Below are 22,775 nucleotides of genomic sequence, written 5' to 3'. Positions count from 1 at the left end.
CCTCCAGCAGCCCTGAATGGGGACTATTATAAGACGTCTGGCCAGAAGAAAAAAACGAGCACATAGCTGAGCTCACATGGTTTACTAGTGGCTTCCGCTTGGATGCTGGAGAGCATGGAGAAGAAACTCTGAGATAGCTGCAATATGCCAGAAATATGCCATAGGAAGATGAAGGACCACCCATATATACCGGTGTCCACACTCCTCCAACACCATCACTGAAAATAACCAGACGCTCAACAATTCCTGAAACCTCTATTAATTCTGTCCCTTTTTCTAGTGATGACAAGAACATCCGGATCACAGCCAACATTCAGTATAATAAAGTCTAAAATATATTATAGCCATCTCTGTCTTTCATGGCCGAGTTGAGAATTTCTTCTTCAGCAGGTCGTGTCCTCCAGAGGTAGGAGTTGTCCACTGTTAGGACAGCCCCTTCTCAATCACTGTATTTCTCCTATTTAACATAATAACTCCTTATACTGAGGTCTAGTGGGGCACCGGGCCAGTGATGTTGGCACTTGGCTCACCTGGGGCATTGTTAGGTCACCCAAGTCCTGAAGGTAATTAGTGACCACTTCACTCTCACCTTCGGATGTACCTGATATTTGGATGAAGTCAGATAAAAGTGGCCCTCTCTCACTCCTTCCGGATGTCAGTTCTGTCCAAATGAAGTATGAGTGAAGAGGCTGCTGATTGGACGCAGGCCTCATGTGACATAACAATGTCACCGAGTCCCAGGAGAGCAGATGCCGACACTGCTGGAACGGCGCCTGCCCAAGAGTTGAGTATTTCCATGAGAGAAGCACAAACAGTTTAGACTGGACCTAGAAAAATGTATTGCCATATCAGAAAATAACTCTTTAGAGGAGCGCCTTGAAATATAGCACAGCCATGTATATGCACTTAAGGGCCATTTACACGCTGCGACATCGCTAACGATATATCATCAGGGTCACAGTGTTTGTGATGCACATCCGGCGTCGTTAGCGACATTGCAGCGTGTGACAGGCAGGAGCAACCTTAAACGATCGTAAAAGAGGCAAAAATCGTTTGTCTGAGAGAGGTTGTTTATTTATGAAAAATCGTTGTCTGGTCAGTAGCGATGTTGTTCGTCGTTCCTGCAGCAGCACAAATCGCTGTGTGTGACACCGCAGGAGCGACGAACATCTCCTTACCTCCGTCCACCGGCAATGAGGATGGAAGGAGGTGGGCGGCATGTTCCGGCCACTCATCTCCGCCCCCCCTCTGCTATTGGACGGCTGCCGTGTGACGTCGCTCTGACGCTGCACGAACGGCCCCCTTAGAAAGGAGGCGGATTGCCGGCCAGAGCAACGTCGCAGGGAAGGTAAGTCCATGTGACGGGTGTTAGCGATGTTGTGCGCCACGGGCAGCAATTTGCCCGTGACGCACAACCGACGGGGGCGGGTGCGATTGCTTGCGATATCGGTACCAATATCGCAGCGTGTAAAGTGCCCTTAAAAGGGAATCTGTCAGTAGGATCCACCCTCCTAACTGTCTATATAGACATGTAGGTGATAGAAAAATAAATAAACTGACACCTTGATATCGGCGATTCTATGTCTTATTCCAGAGTATGCCAGATTTCTTAATATGTAAATGAGCTGTTAAGATCTATGGGCCGGACATAGATCTCCCCTGGAATCTACCTCCAGACCTAATTATAAATGAAATGCGGATGTTACCAAAGTGAGACATGTAATGGCTGACTGTCTGTTTTCCCGATCTATATGTGATGGAGGCAGATTCTTATGGAGATCCATGTCCATCTTGCAGGCAGGGTCCTCTCTCCTCCTGTACCAGTCTATGCCTTGTTTTGTTTATGATTATTGCACTTGTCCTTAATATGTGTACACCCTTTTCCCATGTAAAGCGCCATGGAATAAATGGCGCTATAATAATAATGTCTGAACAGCTAGTTTACATAAAAGAAAAGCTTGGATTTCTCAGATAGAAGTCATCAGACCACAGATAATCAAGGTGTCATTTTATTCAGCGTCCTGTATGCTATAATTTCATCTTATCATGTATGTTATGTTATATTTGGAATATTATTAGTATGCACTTATAGTATATGGTATATTATTAGCATACATTTTAGTATATGGTACTGTATATTATTAGTATACACTTAAATGGTATATTATCAGTAGTGCAGTATATTATATGGCATATTATTAGTATACACTTATATTATATGGTATATTATTAGTATATAGTAAATTACTATGTTGCTGTAATATAATAATTATCAGTGCGGTTTCTGTCCTTTATGATGTGTGTTATTACTAGTGCAGTATATTATATTGTATATTATTAGTATACAGCATATTATATATTATTAGTATACAGGTATATTATGTAGTATATTATTATGATGTGTGTCCTTGGTAGTACAGTATGTTAGTGCTGTCTGTATATCCATCCTTCATGATGTATATTATCAGTAGTACAGTATATCAGTGCTGTCTGTACAGTAGTATATGAGTGCTGTGTACCAGTCCATTATGTGTGTCCTCAGTAGTACAGTATGTTATTAGCGCTGTCTGTATATCCATCCTTTATGATGTGTGTCCTCGGTAGTACAGTATATCAGTGCTGTCTGTACAGTAGTATATCAGTCCTGTATATCTGTCCTTTATGATGTATATTATCAGTAGTACAGTATATCAGTGCTGTATATCTGTCCTTTATGATGTATATTATCAGTAGTACAGTATATCAGTGCTGTATATCTGTCCATTATGATGTATATTATCAGTAGTACAGTATGTTAGTGCTGTATATCCATCCTTTATGGTGTATATTATCAGTAGTACAGTATATCAGTGCTGTGTATCCATCCATTATGTGTGTCCTCAGTAGTACAGTATGTTATTGCTGTCTGTATATCCATCCTTTATGATGTGTGTCCTCAGTAGCACAGTATATCAGTGATGTCTGTACAGTAGTATATCAGTGCTGTATATCTGTCCTTTATGATGTATATTATCAGTAGTACAGTATATCAGTGATGTATATCTGTCCTTTATGATGTATATTATCAGTAGTACAGTATATCAGTGCTGTCTGTACAGTAGTATATCAGTGCTGTATATCTGTCCTTTATGATGTATATTATCAGTAGTACAGTATATCAGTGCTGTGTATCCATCCATTATGTGTGTCCTCAGTAGTACAGTATGTTAGTGCTGTCTGTATATCCATCCTTTATGATGTGTGTCCTCAGTAGTACAGTATATCAGTGCTGTATATCCATCCTTTATGATGTATATTATCAGTAGTACAGTATATCAGTGCTGTATATCTGTCCTTTATGATGTGTGTCCTCAGTAGTACAGTATATCAGTGCTGTGTATCCATCCTTTATGATGTATATTATCAGTAGTACAGTATATCAGTGCTGTATATCTGTCCTTTATGATGTGTGTCCTCAGTAGCACAGTATATCAGTGCTGTATATCTGTCCTTTATGATGTGTGTCCTCAGTAGCACAGTATATCAGTGCTGTATATCTGTCCTTTATGATGTGTGTCCTCAGTAGCACAGTATATCAATGCTGTATATCTGTCCTTTATGATGTGTGTCCTCAGTAGCACAGTATATCAGTGCTGTGTGTACTGTCTATCAGTGCTGTGTACCCGTCCATTATGGCGTGTCCTCCTCAGCAGTGCACTGTGCTATGCCCGTGCTGTCTGTGGAGTGTAGAGCCGTGCCCTCCCCGCCGCCGCCGCCGCACAGTCCGCCCAGTGCAGGGAGTGTCCGCCGCTGTCAGCAGGAGGAGGGCGCGGTGCGGGGCCGCCCAGCTCTCAGCCTCCTCCCTCTCCCCGTCCTGCTCGCACTGTGGACGGCTCCCGGGATCGGTGCCCCCGTTGTGTGTCCCGTGCGCTCCGCTCGCAGTATAACTCTCATCCTCTTCGCTTTCTCTTTGTTTTCGTTCTTATTTGTGTCTCCTGGAAACTTTCCCGCGATCGTTAAGGAAGAAAAGAAAGCGGCTGTGCCCCGGCATCATCGTCCTCCTCCGCGAGCGCTGCCCTCCCGCTGCTGTGCCCCCGAGCCCGGCACTGCGACCTGAATGGATGGGTATGGGGAGAAGGGCCGCACTCTCCTGCCCCGGGGCTGACCGCCGCGGCTCTCTGGGGCCCCTGCACCTCCTGCTGCTGCTGCTGGCCCTCTGGGGGGACACAGGTAAGGACTGCCGCAGATGTGACTGTGTGACTGTGTGACTGTGGTGCCTGGGTGATCGGTGCAATTAATATTGTGTGATGATGACCAATGTAATAATGGAAGCTCATAGAAGTGATTGTGTTCATGGTACTGGAACCAGATCAGGTCAAGAATTAATCCTACAAGTATTTGGGTCCATGGTGGGGATCAGTCACCTATAAGCTCTCCGAACAGGAATCATGCCCTTAGTCCCAGAAGCGGTCCAGTGCTGAGCCCTCCTGACACTAATCTCATTCATGGTACCAGAACCGGATCAGGACAATGTCTTCCTAGTAGTAACTTTGGTACCAGACAATACCAGTGCTGATCCCTCCTGGCAATGGTTAAGCCCTTGGGTAATATTTGGTGTAAAGTAAAACACCCCGGTGTCCTTACAGCATCAATAACAAGTCCTTGTACCCGTAAGATCCGTCCATCCTACTGGGATCATGGCCATAATGAGCCGTAGATGATTGCGCCATTGTCACCATATACTCGGGACCTACATGATCAGATGTCCTCCATCATGGCTTACAATAACCACCGGTACCATGTGATCAGATGGATCTGCACAGGGCTCGCAGCCATAATCCCTGTATGTACATCATGACGTGATCAGATCAAGTCTTACATAGATGGAAATTGTCTGGATAAAATATTGGACTTTTAGTAAAACCTTCTTGCAACTGGTTTGGACTTGGTGCTGACACAACACACAGTGGTAAGTCCACTAAGTGAAGATTGGATTATTTATCTTTTTTTGTTTTAGGAAAAGTTGTAACGCCTTTGGCCCTGGTGTAAGATGATGGATATAGGGGCAGCTAGGGTTATTATATATTATTATATGTCATTAACCATAGAGTGGCTGACACTGCAGGAGCCTGGAGCAGTTGATCTCCAGTAGAAGTGCTATTTGTTCTGTGCTCAGAGGTGACAGCTCTGGAGTGTAGATCAGTCAGGACTGATGACTGTATAATTGCAGTGACTCCGGCAGTGCTCTGTGGCAGTGCTCTGTGGTTCTTGAGTTCCCCTCCATACTGACATGACATTCAAGGTTGTTCATGGATCAAACCTATATCTCTAGATGAGCACCTCCAATTCTCCAGGAGCCACCTCCTGCCTCCACTTCTCCGGGAGTCACCTCCTGCCTCCACTTCTCCGGGAGTCACCTCCTGCCTCCACTTCTCCGGGAGTCACCTCCTGCCTCCACTTCTCCGGGAGTCACCTCCTGCCTCCACTTCTCCGGGAGTCACCTCCTGCCTCCACTTCTCCGGGAGTCACCTCCTGCCTCCACTTCTCCGGGAGTCACCTCCTGCCTCCACTTCTCCGGGAGTCACCTCCTGCCTCCACTTCTCCGGGAGTCACCTCCTGCCTCCACTTCTCCGGGAGTCACCTCCTGCCTCCACTTCTCCGGGAGTCACCTCCTGCCTCCACTTCTCCGGGAGTCACCTCCTGCCTCCACTTCTCCGGGAGTCACCTCCTGCCTCCACTTCTCCGGGAGTCACCTCCTGCCTCCACTTCTCCGGGAGTCACCTCCTGCCTCCATTTCTCCGGGAGTCACCTCCTGCCTCCATTTCTCCGGGAGTCACCTCCTGCCTCCACTTCTCCGGGAGTCACCTCCTGCCTCCACTTCTCCAAGATCCACCTCCTGCCTCCACTTCTCCAAGATCCACCTCCTGCCTCCACTTCTCCAAGATCCACCTCCTGCCTCCACTTCTCCGGGAGTCACCTCCTGCCTCCACTTCTCCGGGAGTCACCTCCTGCCTCCACTTCTCCGGGAGTCACCTCCTGCCTCCACTTCTTCGGGAGTCACCTCCTGCCTCCACTTCTTCGGGAGTCACCTCCTGCCTCCACTTCTCCGGGAGTCACCTCCTGCCTCCACTTCTCCGGGAGTCACCTCCTGCCTCCACTTCTCCGGGAGTCACCTCCTGCCTCCACTTCTCCGGGAGTCACCTCCTGCCTCCACTTCTCCGGGAGTCACCTCCTGCCTCCACTTCTCCGGGAGTCACCTCCTGCCTCCACTTCTCCGGGAGTCACCTCCTGCCTCCACTTCTCCGGGAGTCACCTCCTGCCTCCACTTCTCCGGGAGTCACCTCCTGCCTCCACTTCTCCGGGAGTCACCTCCTGCCTCCACTTCTCCGGGAGTCACCTCCTGCCTCCACTTCTCCGGGAGTCACCTCCTGCCTCCACTTCTCCAAGATCCACCTCCTGCCTCCACTTCTCCAAGATCCACCTCCTGCCTCCACTTCTCCAAGATCCACCTCCTGCCTCCACTTCTCCAAGATCCACCTCCTGCCTCCACTTCTCCAAGATCCACCTCCTGCCTCCACTTCTCCAGGGTCCCCTCCTGCCTCCACTTCTCATAGGGTCCCCTCCTGCCTCCACTTCTCATAGGGTCCCCTCCTGCCTCCACTTCTCCAGGATCCACCTCCTGCCTCCACTTCTCCAGAATCCACCTCCTGCCTGCACTTCTCATGGGGTCCCCTCCTGCCTCCACTTCTCCAGGATCCACCTCCTGTCTCCACTTCTCATGGGGTCCCCTCCTGCCTCCACTTCTCCAGGATCCACCTCCTGTCTCCACTTCATCAGGAGTCACCTCCTGCCTACAATTTAGGTCACTATTGAACATTTCCCCTTTTTTCCATATTATTTATTGATGAAATGTCAACATGTTCAAGAAGGTGAAGTTTTATACAAAATGGCATCACCTTATTCACAGCTACAACCACCAACAGTGTATCCAGAACCCTTAATAAGGGTTTGTAGAGTTTGATCAGGTGTAGTCACAATGACATTAGTGTTAACATCAAATGTAATTCCAAGTTATTATGGTGACTCCCAAGACATACTGATGGGGAATATAGATTGTGAGCTCCCAGACGAGACAGTGATGATAATATCTGTAGAGCGCTGTAGAATATGATGGCGCTATATAAGTAAGTAAAAAAAATGAAAGTTAACATTAGTGCAATAGTCGACAAGGTCAGAAATGAGCAACATATTGTGAAAATGGTCAACTCAGTCCTGGAGCCAGATTGACTTTTTAGTAGTATGACACTGAAAAATATTCGTAGACATCAGAATATAGTAATCCAGACAGATTTCTAGACAGAAGTAGACCTTCAGACCTGCCATGGCCACCAGGGGATGACCATACTGACTGATGAACCATGAAACCTCAATCTGTACAAATAGCTATATAAACAGGGTATCTATTGTAGAACTTTCTCTTGCTGAACATTTGCATGAGGTCTATATCCAGTCATTGTCGTTTTGATGGTATGAAAGTGTCTTCTGCGTGAAGAGTGAGCTGTCCAGTCTGTCAGTCGTGTCTGCAAACATAGACAATGACATGTCCCTTCGAGAAGTACATTACATCACACTGTATTGTGTGGAGAACATCTGAGGTGTTAGTGGGTGGACCAGGAAGAGGCATCATTTTGACTGTCCTATATACCTGGCACCTGTCATAGCGGGCTTTGTATTGATACAGGTGCTCCATGGTGCGTTGAGCCTAGATATGATTATTGTTGTGTGTGAGCTTCTGTGTCATTGTACTACATATTGGCAAAGGGGTGGAAGCCTGGTCACAACAACTATCACAGCTGGCAAATGGTCCCTGGTGAGACCCGTACTGTGAAGCATCTGTGATGTCCCCAAGGTGGCATTGCATCAAGAGTTCAGGGTGATGGTGCTTATAAAACCTTGCCATAAAACCTAGTCCTATGATTGTGTGTGCCAGTGTATATATTATAGATTGCATCGATTTGTTTTATTGTCTTTGGATCATATATTGTATGTAATGTGTATGTTTATGGTGTTTATTATGTGTTTTTGTATTATTTATTATTATTATTATTATTATTATTATAGTATTCTTAGTCTTCCTATATTATTATTATTATTATTATTTGTGAATTATTATTACTATTATTGGGTTTTATTATATTTTTTATTTTTATTTGTGATTTATTATTTTTTGTATTTATTATTACATTATTATTAATTTAGTTATTTTTTAATTTGTGACTTATTATTATTTTTGTATTATTATACTTTTATTATTGTGAATTATTTTTATTTGTGAATTATTATTTTTATTATGATTACATTTGTATTATTATTGTGAATTATTATTTTTATTTTTATTTGTGTATTATTATTATTATTTTATTACATTTGTATTATTATTATTATTATTATTATTATTATTTTATTATTGCATATTTTAGGACACGTGTCACATTTTATTTTACTTCTAATATTGAAGCCCCATCAGACTTTGTGATATTCGCTAAGTGCAAATGGCAACAATGATCCGACCCATTAAAATTCAGTCATTATCTGATCCAATCATTCATCCACAGTGAATTGCCCCCCTAAATCTGATATTTTCTTCCCATATATGGCATGTGCACTTGATGGCAGACGTGTAAGAGTTAAGTCATCCTTGTTAGGTATATGGTGTGTAATGATCCAGATGTCTCCCCCACCCCCCAATTCCTTTCCTGGTGTTTGCTGAGAGTCAGGCTGAGATCAGGTTTCCAGCTCCTACAAGGAGAAAGGGGAGCCTTGTGCTGATTCTACTCTGAATGGGAGTCTGAAAAAAAATTAACCCTTGCAAAACTTCAGTTCTGATGCCCACTCATTACCTGCTGGCGCAGGGCATTACTGGCTGGCATTGCGGGCGGTTTGGTGGGCATTGCTGCAGCGCTTGCTGTTTATTTCTAGGCTTTGTGAAGCTAATTATGGCTGTAATTGTAACAATTGATGTGTGCAATGATATGTGGTTTGCAGCAGCCAATTCACCAGGAGCGGATTGGGTTACCTCCCCAGACTGCTTCCTCCCCTCTGGCAGTGAATGGTTAAGTTGGGTTTGCTCCGGAGAGGTTAGAATTTTTTGAAACATGCGGGGTCCACATATGTGATTTGACCTTTGCATAACGTCCTAATATTTGTGGCTTGTGACTAATTTGAACAGTTTGTCCGGGCCGGGACGGCTGAGAGGCGCTTTTGTTCAAGATCATTACCTTGAATAATTCCTGCAGCGATTAGCCGGGAAAGGTTGAGGCGGCTAATCTAAATCTGATCAACAAAGCCTGATTATCTATTAAATGTTTACATCTGGATTTCTATCAGCGAGTCATTATGTAACCACATCGGTAGCTCCGAGAGTAGTCGTTTGTGACGATCAATCTGTAGATAGCGGTATTATTATTGGGTCGTATGACGTAATGCCAAACCACTTGGTTATCTAATAATATCTACTATTATTACGGTACTCCTGTTACGTTCAGACGTCTGTACGGAGTGGGTTTCCCAAGTTCCTGACAAACACGTCCAAAGGGGCTGAAATGTGATCAATGAATGAAATAAACCCCTGTTGTTCCACCCCCAGTACCGTATACGTGGATGATAGCTGGCCGTCTACCGGTTATGGCCATCACTAGCCCCAGTGGTGCACTAGAAGAAATGAAACATTTCATGGTGCTCACTGAAATTAATAGCCTGTCAGCGTAATGCAGGGTCCGCCGGCTACATAGACTCTTCCTGGGCTAATGGAGGCTTTCTGGAAACTATGGCTTCCCTATATTAACTTTTAATTGACTTATTTGAAAATTCGTCTTCCTAATCGGACTTTCCCTTTCAGTCCGAGGTGTGAAGGGAGGCTGTTTACATATATAGCACTCTGGCAAACCAATGATCGTTATTCGGAACAATCAATACATTATATCAGTACATTCACGTAATGGGCCGAATACAGTATACAGCCTCTAAAGAAAGGCCTCCCCGTAATCAGCCTCTAAAAAAAGGCCGCCTCATAATCAGCCTCTAAAGAAATGCCACCCCATAATCAGCCTCTAAAGAAAGGCCGGCCTGTAATCAGCTTCTAAAGAAAAGTCACCACGTAATCAGCCTCTAAAGAAAGGCCGCCTTGTAATCAGCCTGTAAAGAAAGGTCCCCCCCGTCATCAGCCTCTAAAAAAAGGCTGCCCCAGTAATCAGCCTCTAAAGAAAGACCACCCGCCATCAGCCTCTACAGAAAGGCCACCTCGTAATCAGCTTCTAAAGAAAGGCCGCCATGTAATCAGCCTCTAAAGAAAGGCTGCCCCATAATCAGCCTCTTAAGAAAAGCCGCCCCGTAATCAGCCTCTAAAGAAAGGCCACCCTGTAATCAGCCTCTAAAGAAAGGCCACCCGCCATCATCCTCTACAGAAAGGCCGCCTCGTAATCAGCTTCTAAAGAAAGGCCGCCCCAACATCAGCCTATAAAGAAAGGCCGCCCCAAAATCAGCCTCTTAAGAAAGGCCGCCCTGTAATCAGCTTCTAAAGAAAAGCCACCCCGTAATCAGCCTCTAAAGAAAAGCCACCCCGTAATCAGCCTCTAAAGAAAGGCCGCCTCGTAATCAGCCTCTAAAGAAAGGCCGCCTCGTAATCAGCCTCTAAAGAAAGGCCGCCTCGTAATCAGCCTGTAAAGAAAGGCCGCCTCGTAATCAGCCTCTAAAGAAAGGCTGCCCCAAAATCAGCCTATAAAGAAAGGCCGCCCCATTATCAAAAACAGTTGTGCGTTCTTTAGTGAAACCAAAGTCTATCTTGACACACAGTATATCACAAAAGTGATTAACATCATCACATTTTTGAAAATATTTTATTATTAGTGATGAGTGAATAGTACGGTAACTAGTCAGGATCGGATTCTTTATAACAAATCCCAAAGTCCTATTCCGCTATTCATCACGAATAACAAAGCTAATGCAAGTCAATGGAGAACCGAGCATTTTTTCATGAAGATTACCCAGAAAAATACTCGGGTTCCCCAGTGACTTGCATTAGAGTTAGTTATTCGTGAGGAATACTGGATCAGTACTGTGGGATTCGTTACGAATAATCAGAACACAAATAGTGACTATCCCCATCACTATTTATTATAGCTTTTCATAGGACAACACTGAAGATCTGACCCTTTGACACAAGGGAAAGTAGTCAGTATACAGCTTGTATAACTGTAAATTTGGTGTGCCCTCTAGATAACTCAACACACAGCCATTAATGTCTAAACAGCTGGCAACAAAAGTTAGTGTACCCCTGAGTGAAAATGACCAAATTGTGCCCATTAGTGTCATGTCGGTGTCATGTGACTCATGAGTGTTATAGGGTCTCAGGTGTGAATGGGGAGCCGGTGTGCTACATTTGGTGTTATTGCTCACACACTCATACTGGTCACTGGACGTTCAACCTGGCCTCTCATGGCAAAGAGGATCTGAGGATCTGAAAAAAAGATTTGTAGCTCTACATAAATATGGTCGAGGCTACAAGAAGATTGCCAACACCCTGAACTGAGCTGCAGCACGGTGGCCAAGACCATACTGCGGTTTAACAAGACAGGTTCCACTCCGAACAGGCCTCTCCATGGTCAACCAAAGAAGTTGAGTGCACGTCATCAGTGTCATATCCAGAGGATGTCTTTCAAAATACACATATGAGTGCTGTCAGCATTGCTGCAGAGGTTACTGGGGTGAGGTGTCAACCTGTCAGTGATTAGACCATATACCACACACTGCATCAAAGTGGTCTGCATGGCTGTAATCCCAGAAGGAAGCCTCTTCTAAAGATGATGCACAAAAAGGCCGCAGATAGTTTACTGAAGACAAGCAGACCACTTGAGGGACCACTTTAGGGACCACTGTACCTTTAGTCATCTGATCAATGGGGGTGCCCGAAGTTGAATCCACTCCATTTTTAAACATGATGTTCTATCATAAGAATAGGTCCTCAGTCCTGGAATATCCCTTTAAGCTAAAGGTATGCAAGTAAAATGGAAAGAAACGCAATATTTCTGTATCACAAACAGGGCTGTGGAGTCGTGGAGTCGGAGTCGGAGCTCATTTTGGTGGAGTCGGTATAAAATACTCCGACTCCTAAAATATATAATAAATTGGGGACAGGAGTGCAATGCAGAATGTGCTGAATATTTTACTAAATAATAACATTTAGTATAATGCTTATATTTAAGTGAAAAATGTATTGTAGTACAATGTGAACATCAGACATTTAATTGTTTTTATGATACAATAATCAAGATATTTGGATAGAACATAAAATATTTATTGGAATACAACTTTAGAACACAAAAAACTAATAAATTGTAAATATGTTATATATAGTGTATATACACACACAAGAGATATATGTAATCTACTGTATATTACATAGTGTATTACATATTTACAATTTATTACAGTTTTTTGTGTTCTAAAGTTGTATTCCAATAAATATATTTTATGTTCTATCCAAATATCTTGATTATTGTATCATAAAAATTATTAAATGTCTGATGTTCACATACACATATTCATGTACTACAATAAATTTTTCACCTAACTATAAGCAATATATGTAGGAGTCGGAGTCGGTGCAAGAGAATTTGAGGAGTCTGAGTCGGAGTCGAAGGTTTGGCTTACCGACTCCACAGCCCTGATCACAAAATTCGTCTCATGTGAATGCTAAATCTTAAATAAGAAGACTGTGGAAATAGAAGCACAAATAGGGTCTTACCCCAATAGATATGGGGTTTAGGAATGAGCAGTACTACTCACCAATAGGGGTTGTGACAGTCACAACTCCTGTAAAGGCATGTAACTCCAGGTCACAGCAGCAGTCCCCACGGTGGCTGATAACAGAGAGTAGGAGAGATGGGTTTCAAAGCCGCGCCAATGACCAAATGATCATGGAAGTTTAAGATTAATGTTGCTTTATTTCATGCACAGGTCAACGCGTTTCAGGAGACTCGGCTCCCTTCCTCAGGACAAACAGGCAAAAGGACGTCAAATCTTGATGTTCTTTTGCCTGTTTGTCCTGAGGAAGGGTGCTGAGTCTCCTGAAACGCGTTGATCTGTGCATGAAATAAAGCAACATTAATCTTAAACTTCCATGATCATTTGGTCATTGGCGCGGCTTTGAAAGCCATCGCTACTACTCTCTGTTAATGCTAAATCTTGGCTTTGCATATCAATGGTTTTATTATTATATGAAATGATAAATAGAAGTTAGAGAAGAAGAGATATGCTCAGACTTCATGCACATTTCTCCATTGTCTGCCACTTCCTTTTGCTTCTGATCCTAGTTTTGCATTATTTATTGCTAACTTCCTTTGCATTGCGGACCACAGCAGAAATATCTTTCTGTTCTTGAGGCCCTGGCAGTAACTGACTGCTACGTCCTATCCATCACTTGTGTAATTCTTTATGAACAAGCTTTGATGGGAAAATCATAATAGCAATGCATCTATAGTATGCATATTGTTCAAGATATTTAAAGCCCAGTGTATGCATAATAGCCACATCAAATAGTGATGCACTGCAGAGGCCAAAGCCAGTTATCTGTGGAGGAGATAAATAGTGTGGTGCAAAAGAAGGTTGATTTTTTTTCTTTGCAGATCTAAAAAAAATATCAAATTCAGCTACACTGACCCCCCTGCATATTCAGTGATGCATCTCCTTCTTTGTTGATGGGCTGCAGCGGTGACATCACAAGTACAGCACGTGAGTGCTGCAGCCAATCACTGCTCAGGGTTGATGCCAAGGTCGTCAGTGAGCCCAGTCATTGGCGTGCAGCAGTCATGTGCTTGACATCACCTTTGCAGCTTGTCATCATATATCAGCAGCAGGGGGGGGGGAGCACTGGACCTGCGGTGGGTGAATATTGCTGAATTTGATATTTTTTTACATCTGCAATCATATGTAATAAAGAAGCTTTAAAGGTTTTTTGGTTTTTTTGTATGAATGGACATTGTATAGAACAAATGCAGTGGGGTACTTTCAAAGAAAACTGTACTAAAAAATTGCATAGTGCATTGCACTATTAAAACCACATGAATTTATTTTATAAACCCCAACCACCCTGGAAAAAAAGTATGGTCCTGGAACTAATCAATGCAATTAGGCCTTGTGCACACTCTACATATTTTATTATCAGCAACGATAAAGCCTGACAGCTGGGGGCTGGTATTCTCAGGCTAGTGATACCCATGGTGTTTGGGCGCCCCTCAGTCTAAAAATATCAGCCTGCCACCCACGGAATTGCCACATACATTAGAGGCGACCTTCCTGGCACTTTACATGGCTCTTCCTAATTGCCCTGGTGTGGTGGCAATTGGGGTAATAAGGAGTTAATGGCAGCCCACAGCAGTCACTAAGTCCTGGATTAGTAATGTGAGGTGTCTATGAGACCTCCCCATCTGTAATCTATAAGTGAAAGTACATAAACACCAACACCAAAAAATCCTTTATTTGAAATGAAAGACAAAAAAGCACCCTCTATCACCCCTTTATTAACCCCCAAACCACCCCTGCAGGTCCGACGTAATCCACACGAGGTTCCAAAGCGCTTTCACCACTGCTACATCTGAAGCTCACAGCGAGCGCAATAGAACATGACTGCCCGCTGTGAGGTTCAGGCAGAGACTGAGCTGCGATCAGCAGTGACTTCACTCAGGCTAGTTGCGACCACAGCTGGAGTGTTTCACCTGTGACTGCAAATCACCTGAGTGACATGACCGCTGATCGAGCGGCTCACTTCAGTTGCTGCCTGGAACTCACAGTAGGCAGGGCGTTTTCTTGGGGCAAAAACGTGCATCTTTGTGGTCATCAGAAAGATGTAGTGTGCGCACATAGCCTTACATAGAATTTTGTTCTTGGCCTTTTTCAAGGCATAACTGCAGGTTAATACTGCAACGTGTGAACACATCACTCATAAGACATAGATATGCACTTTATATAGATAATATGTACATGAAAAGTTCAGTAACTTTTCTAAAAGTAAACCTTATACATAAAATGTGGAGTAACTTTCCCAAATTTGTACTGGTTCATGATGTTCTTTTTTCTGTCCATGTCTAAAGCTTATTTTCTGAATTCTGCAGTCTTCCTGTTACCATAAGGCAGTGTATTGTGGGAGCTGAGATGGCCGTCACACCGAGCGGGGTGGCTGAGTCACATGGCTGCTAGATTGTATAACTCCGTGTTTGTTTTTAATGCCTATACATCATGTTGAGTAGAGCTATCCATACAAATGGTGAAAACTACACATGCTGTTTTATCAAGCATTGGCAAAGTTAGGGAACCATTACATCTGATCAATAAAGTGTGATAAAAGTAGACTTATAGACTGGCTTTCTGATTCATACGTAGTTATTGTACAGGCCTGTATTCCATTCTTATCATCGTGTGGTTTGTAGAATGTAAGAGGGGAACCAATATTATGCCCCACTGACGTCAGAGTTTAGCATCTTGTTGAAAGTTATAGTTTTTATTATTCATTAGAAAAAGGTTCATTTAAAATAGTTTGGAACAAGATTTATATCATGTGACGTCTGGCTGCCAGTCACTTGTCATCATGCTTAAATCTACATTTGCATAACTACTATAGAAAGCATTACAAGTGCTTCTCAAGAAATTAGAATATCATCAAAAAGTTAATTTGTCCTTTTGAATCTTCCGCAAATTTTTGAATGGCCTTTTCTTAACAATCCCATCAAGGCTGTGGTTATCCCGGTTGCTTGTGCACCTTTTTCTACCACACTTTTTCCTTCCACTCAACTTTCCATTAAAGGGAACCTGTCACCTAGAATATGCGTTCTGACCTATCAGCAGATGCATGTGTGCCCTAATTACACCTCCCTACCCATCCTTGTTTTGTAAAATTGTATAATATTAAAGTAATAAAAAACGTTTTATTACCTTCATATTTCCTATTTAAATAGCAGGGTATTTGGTCACAGGGGCGGCGCCTTGCCCTATGGACGTCTGCATACTTTCCGTGGTATCACGCCCCTGTGGGCGTGATACCATGGAGTCACATGAGCGACGTCCCCGTTGCTCATTCTATCCTGCGCGTATTGTGGCAGGCTTCTTTTTCGGGTGTTCACACGCCGACTTCAAACGTGCAGTGTGCGTCTGAAACTGACAAGGAGAATCTGGAAGAGAAGCCTGCCGCAATAGTAAGTGTAAATGTGTGCAGGATAGAATGAGCGATGGGGACGTCGCTCATGTGACTCCATGGTATCACGCCCACAGGGGCGTGATACCACGGAAAGTATGCAGGGGTAAGGCGCCGCCCCTGTGACTAAAAACTCTCTAAATTACATAGGAAATATGAAGGTAATAAAACGTTTTTTATTACTTTCATATTATACAATTTTATAACACAGGGATGGGTAGGGAGGTGTAATTAGGGCACACATGCATCTGCTGATAGGTCAGAATGCATCTTCTAGGTGACAGGTTCCCTTTAATATGCTTGGATACAACACTCTGTAAACAGTCAGCTTCTTTAGCAATGACCTTTTGTGGTTTACCTTCCTTGTGGAGTGTGTCAATGACTGCCTTCTGGACATCTGTCAAGTCAGCAGTCTTCCCCATGATTGTGTAGCCTACTGAACCAGACTAAGGGACCATTTTAAATGCTTCGGAAGCCTTTGCAGGTGTTTTGTGGTAATTATTCTAATTTTCTGAGATAATGACTTTTGGGTTTTCATTGTCTGTAAGCCATAATCAACAACATTAACAGAAATAAACACTTGAAATAGATCCCTCTGTGTGTAATGACTATATAATATATGCGTTTCACTTTTTGTATTGAAAAAACTGAAATAAGTTAACTTTTTGATGACATTCTAATTTGAGATGCACTTGCATGTTCTAATAGCCTAATATCTATAGTAGAGGTAAAAGCATGTTCCCTTCTTGAACACATGATAAATGGAAGGGATATGCTAAGCATGCAATATAGATGTGGGTTCCAACACATGGACCACAGTGATCTCGAGAACGGGGTCCCATAACATGCAGTCAGGAATGCAGAGTTGGATCAGCATGTGTGTCTATCCAATTCACTGGGAGCCCAGAAAAATGTCAACCAAGCATTATCAAAATACATATGATCTCCATTGTACATTGAAGAAGACCTTAGTATTCAATGTCTATGAATGTGAATTATGAGAGCCAATATTCCACCCTCAGATCCCAGTATATAGAGGCCAACATGAAATTATTGAATTCCAATATTATATTTTTTAGTATAAAAGTGACTCTGTAGAGATTTTCAAGACCCGATCCAGCGGCCAGGACAGTAATCTGTGTCCACTGGACCGGATCCCTAAGAACTCACGTCCACCGCTCAGCATCCACGGTTCTTCTTTGCGTAGCATGCCTAGTGTAACATCATCAAAAGAAGGGCCTTAGATGACAGAAGGTAGGAGGCAGTTTTAGGGCTTCCATATGATGGAAGATTACTGCCATGGCTTTTGGACCAGGTCCTGAGAATTAATTCTTGCTAACTTTGTTACTCTGCCTGCCTCACTATGGTGAATGGCTTTGTTGGGGGTTGCTTTTTTTTCATAGCTTCAGACAGAAGCCTTCAAATAGTCACAAATGTGTCAAAAATTGTAATGAGCACATTCCCTTATTCACAATAGCCGCTATTTTCCTTGCATTGTTTTAAATCTTTTTCATATTCATTATCAAGGCACGTGTCCAATTAATGAATCTGATCCATGCTGCACTGGGGAGACATAGTAGATCACCACTTATGATTTTTAAATGACTATTCCCATCTTCATAATTGGGTATTGTTGGGTAGTGATTGTAAATACAATTAGTTTAGCAATTTACTGCTTATTAATATTTTCAGCCATTATTCAGATATTAACACTTTTTGTTTGTTTGAAACGTATTGCCTTGGAGACCGACCACCGTTGCTCTACACCAGAACAGCCGCAGGACTTACAAGCTCTACTTTGTTTGGAAGCTGTCAATCATTCCTGAGGTGCGCTGTTACCTCCTTATCCCAGACAGCTTCAGCGCAGTGCTTACAAGATTGACAGCAGCAGTGGTCAGACTCCTAGGCAATGAGCTGTAAACAAAAGATAGGAAAAAGTGTTAATATCTCCAAAAATGGCTGTATATTGCAAAAGTACTATCCAACAATATCAATTTATGAAGATGGAGAAAAACCCTTTAAAGGGGATCTGTCATCATGAGTTCACATCCTAAATGATTTATATGTGCATGTAGCTCTTTCAACAAGTCCAGCAATACCTGTATTCAGCAATACAGTATGATGGGTAACTGAGCAGGGGCACCTAGACTGGCACTCAGATTGGGCACCCCGCTCTGTCCCTTATCCCAGAGGTACACTCAATGGTAACGAGGTCTGGACCGCCAACATGACCCTAACCCCTGTCCGTATCCTGGTCTAACACTCTGTCCCCTGGGGAGGACTGGGACCAAAGTAACAAACCCCACAAATAACGCAGACAGGGGAGAAAAAAAACACATACACACTGCAATCAGAAACAGGAGAGAGACAACACGTGCAGAGGAAGAAATAAGAACACAGGGAGGAAATAATCTGACAACAGGGATATTTCCACACCACACCAGATATCATACAACTGATCACCAGTAACTGGATTATACGCAAAGACCCAAATTGCTAGAGCAACACTGGAGCTATAATAGGCGATGAGGAACCAGATCCAGTACCTTATACAGGGTAGAGGTGGCTGTGAGTGGTCTTTAGCAACCTGAGCTCCTAGTAGCAGTTCACAAGCCAGCAGGAATTAACTCCTGCTAGACTGATAACTAGTGAACATAAAATAGCCAACGCACTACACTGGCTCAACAACTAAGAGATATCAGGTTGACTGTAAGACCCTGCAATGTGCACAGAGTCCGACGCCACCATGACACCTAGCGAGTGCAGAGTAGAACATTGCATGACAATACCTTTTACATGGCCAGTCTGTTCCTGCATTACCGAGAAATGAGAGTGTGCATTGATATGCAAATGGCTATGGTAGATCTGAAGCCTCTGTCACTCCAGCTCTAGTCCTTTCCCAATTCCTCATCCTGCTTTACTGCTTTAGTCTCGGTCTTGTGTAACTTCAGACAAAAAAAGCTCTCAATCAAGCCGGAGGAGGCAGTGGTGGGCGAGGAATAGAGCTGGAGTGACAAAGGTTTCAGATCTACCATATCCATTTGCCTATCAATTCACACATTGATTTCTAGGTAATGGAGGAACAGACTGGTCATGTAAAGGTATTGCTGGACTTGGCTTTGAAAGAGAAAAACCTATAAAACAATAGGAATAATGAGGATAAATCTTTATTTGTGAAATACACATAATTAAACAACAGATAAAAGGAGAATGTCAACACAGAAGGCTATTCTTCAAGATGAGCCCAAACACTGAGATTCTATATAGAACAAGCTGGTGGGAATTGCATAAGAAGAGGTGAATATCCAAAAAGGAAAAAATATTAAGATATTTATCAAGAACAATATAGTGCTGTATAACGACCAAGAGGACAATCTTAAAAAAAAAAAAAAAAAGAAAAAAAAAAGGTTTACGATACAACAAATCAGAAGATATATAAGAGGAATGACAAGTGGCATGCAGTGTGTCAGGAGAGCGCCAAGTGGCACGCAATACCATGCAGTGTGTCAGGAGAGCGCCAAGTGGCACGAAGTACCATGCAGTGTGTCAGGAGAGCGCCAAGTGGCACGCAGTACCATGCAGTGTGTCAGGAGAGCGCCAAGTGGCACGCAGTACCATGCAGTGTGTCAGGAGATCGCCAAGTGGCACGCAGTACCATGCAGTGTGTCAGGAGAGCGCCAAGTGGCACGCAGTACCATGCAGTGTGTCAGGAGAGCGCCAAGTGGCACGCAATACCATGCAGTGTGTCAGGAGAGCGCCAAGTGGCACGCAATACCATGCAGTGTGTCAGGAGAGCGCCAAGTGGCACGCAGTACCATGCAGTGTGTCAGGAGAGCGCCAAGTGGCACGCATTACCATGCAGTGTGTCAGGAGAGCGCCAAGTGGCACGCATTACCATGCAGTGTGTCAGGAGAGCGCCAAGTGACACACGGTACCATGCAGTGTGTCAGGAGAGCGCCAAGTGGCCTATTCCAAATAAGCAACCTGACAGATTCACAGATATGAAAAGCTTAAAGAGGACCAACCACAAAGGATTTTCATATATAAACTAAAGTCATTGCTATACTTGTGCTAGGATGCCGATTCTATACATGCCTTTAGTTGTGAGATTGGATGTATACTTTCTGAAATACAGGCAAGTAAAGTTTATGAAATGCTCTGTTATTTGATTGATAGGAGCAACGGAATACCTAATAGGTGAGTCGGATTTTGCTAGTTATTCTGCCTGTCCTCCCTCCCCCTGTCTCAGGAAAAGGAGGGAGGGAGGAAGGACAGGGGGAGGAAGGACAAGCGGGCACCCAGGGGCGGGAATAACTAGCAAAACCTGACCCACCTATTAGATATTCTGTAGCTGCTGTCAATCAAATAACAGTACATTTCACAAAATTTAGTTGCCTGTATTTCAGAAAGTATAAATCTGATCTCAAAACTAAAGGTATGTATAGAATCAACATGATGGTGCCAGTATAGCAATGGCTTTAGCTTATATAGGAAAATCCTGGTGGTTTGTCCGCTTTAATGAAAGAGATGCCAAGGAATGCAGTGTGTTGAAAAAATGCCAAGTGGCTTGTTGCAAAAGTGCACCCTGCACACTAAAGAATAATATAAGTAATGGCATCCTATAAAAAAACCAAGTTGTAAAAGTAAAGGTGCCTAACACCACCCCAACCCACGTTTCGCATTTAGCTTCTTCCAGGGACCATTGCGTTACATGCACAGATAAATAGTTTGGGGGAGGTGAAATCCTTCTTACAGGTTCCCTTTAACAAATCTCCCCCCAACCCTGCAGTACAGTGCGTTGTGTAACGATCAGCACCCTTGTGTCCATTACATAACCAGGACAGATTGTATTTGGTACTGGAATAACGAAGGGTCATTTTATAATACCAGGTAGCAGAGATCATGAAAGCCAGAAAATATATTAGAAAATTGTGTCACTTATCATGAATAACCTTTGTTTGCAGAAATCGTAGTAGCCTTTTTTTTTTTTTTTAAAGTAAAAAACACTCGGCCCCTTCCAGGCATACTTTCTCACTGATTAATATAGATAAAATAATAGAATTACTGCTCGCGCTCGCCCATTTAAAAGCTCTTTGTGTTAGGTAATGCATGGTGTTTATTTCACATTTACCACGTTGTCACTCAGAAAATGCCCAACAAACAAACCATTAATCTCATCTTGTACGGCCAAAATGCACATTTGAAAGCAGGATGCCATTAGTGAGTGCAATCTATCCCAGGAATCTCGAGAAAATATGATCTGCTGTATGAAGAGAGATGTTTGCCACATCCAGATAAGACTAAATCACCCCTACCTCCTGCAAACGGGAAGCAGCGCCATTCATTATCATCATACACCGTGTGACACAATCTGCTGTGCTCAGTGCATAACTCTCGGCACGTGGTGTCATGGCACCCAACTCTATACAATGCTAAATGGCTTCTATGGCCTGTTCTCCTCTTACTATGGATTATTTTAAAGAACAGTCCATGAAACCTTTTTTTGGAGAACTTGTCCTTAAAGGGTATATCCAGGACGTAAAAAAAAAGAGACTTAACAGGCAGATAGTTGCCATCTACCTGCCTGTTGTGTCTGGCTCCTTCTTCGCTGGCACAGGGAGATCACCGATCCCTCCTGCCGGTGGATACAGTGGCGTCGTCAAAAGAGTGGTGGCTTCTCATCCACTCTTCTCTGTAGACGGGGTAAGACAGTTGACGTAATGCTGATTGACAGCTGGCTTCCCCAGTTTAGGAGCGAGGAGCCGGCTGTCAATCAGTATTACGTCAACTGTCTTACCCCGTCTACAGAGAAGAGCGGATGAGAAGCCACCAATGTGTTGACAAAGCTATTGTATGGCTAGCATGAGCGGTCTGTGACCACTCTGTGCTGGTGAAGAATGGTGCCGGGCACTGCAGGCAGGTAGATAACAACTACCTGAGATAGCAACTACCTGCCTGTTAGTGCTTAGGCACATGTTTTTTATAGTCCTGGATATACCCTTTAAGGCTGCTTTCACACATCCGGCTTTTGCAATGCGGCACAATCCGGCACTTTGCAGGAAAACCGCAACCGGTTTTTTTTGCTGCCGGTTGCGTTTTTCCTGCATAGACTTTAATGAGTGCCGCATTGTGCCGCATGGGCTTGCGTTCGGTCCGGTTTTTGCCGCATGCGGCAGATTTAGCCGATGCGGCGGCCGGATGGAACGTTCCCTGGCACGTTTTTTGCTCCGGCAAAAAAAAACCGCATCGCGCCGCATCCGGCCGTTGCGGCGCTTTTCCCAATGCATCCCTATGGATGCCGGATGCGGCGCGATGCGGCAAAAACCGCATCCGGCCGCCGCATGTGGTTTTTGCCACTGCGCATGCTCAGTAGCATGCCGCAAGCGGCAAAAACCGGACCGGCCGCATGTAAAAAACTTATGCAAAGGATGCAGTGTTTTCACCGCATCCGTTGCATAGGCTTCACAGCCGGATTGAGCCGCAGAGCTCAAGCCGGATGTGTGAAAGTAGCCTAAGCAAGCAGGGATTGATTATTCACATGCTTCTCCATTCA

General features: G+C 43.7%; 1 protein-coding gene across 2 annotated transcripts in view; it reads left to right on the top strand.

Annotated features, from left to right (window-relative positions):
- The window catches only part of RGMB (repulsive guidance molecule BMP co-receptor b), a 107,059-nt gene that overhangs the window by 33,421 nt on the left and 50,863 nt on the right, over positions 1 to 22,775 (top strand). The window contains exon 3 of one of the 2 annotated variants that reach the window (XM_075325064.1): positions 4,001 to 4,209. In XM_075325064.1, coding sequence (XP_075181179.1) covers positions 4,001 to 4,209 — 209 coding nt within the window. The remainder of the gene's footprint in view (positions 1 to 4,000; positions 4,210 to 22,775) is intronic. The other variant, XM_075325065.1, reaches the window with a different exon arrangement.

Source organism: Anomaloglossus baeobatrachus, chromosome 1 (genome assembly GCF_048569485.1).
Source record: "Anomaloglossus baeobatrachus isolate aAnoBae1 chromosome 1, aAnoBae1.hap1, whole genome shotgun sequence".
Taxonomy (NCBI): Eukaryota; Metazoa; Chordata; class Amphibia; order Anura; family Aromobatidae; genus Anomaloglossus; species Anomaloglossus baeobatrachus.
This window is presented reverse-complemented; position numbering and strand designations above follow the sequence as displayed.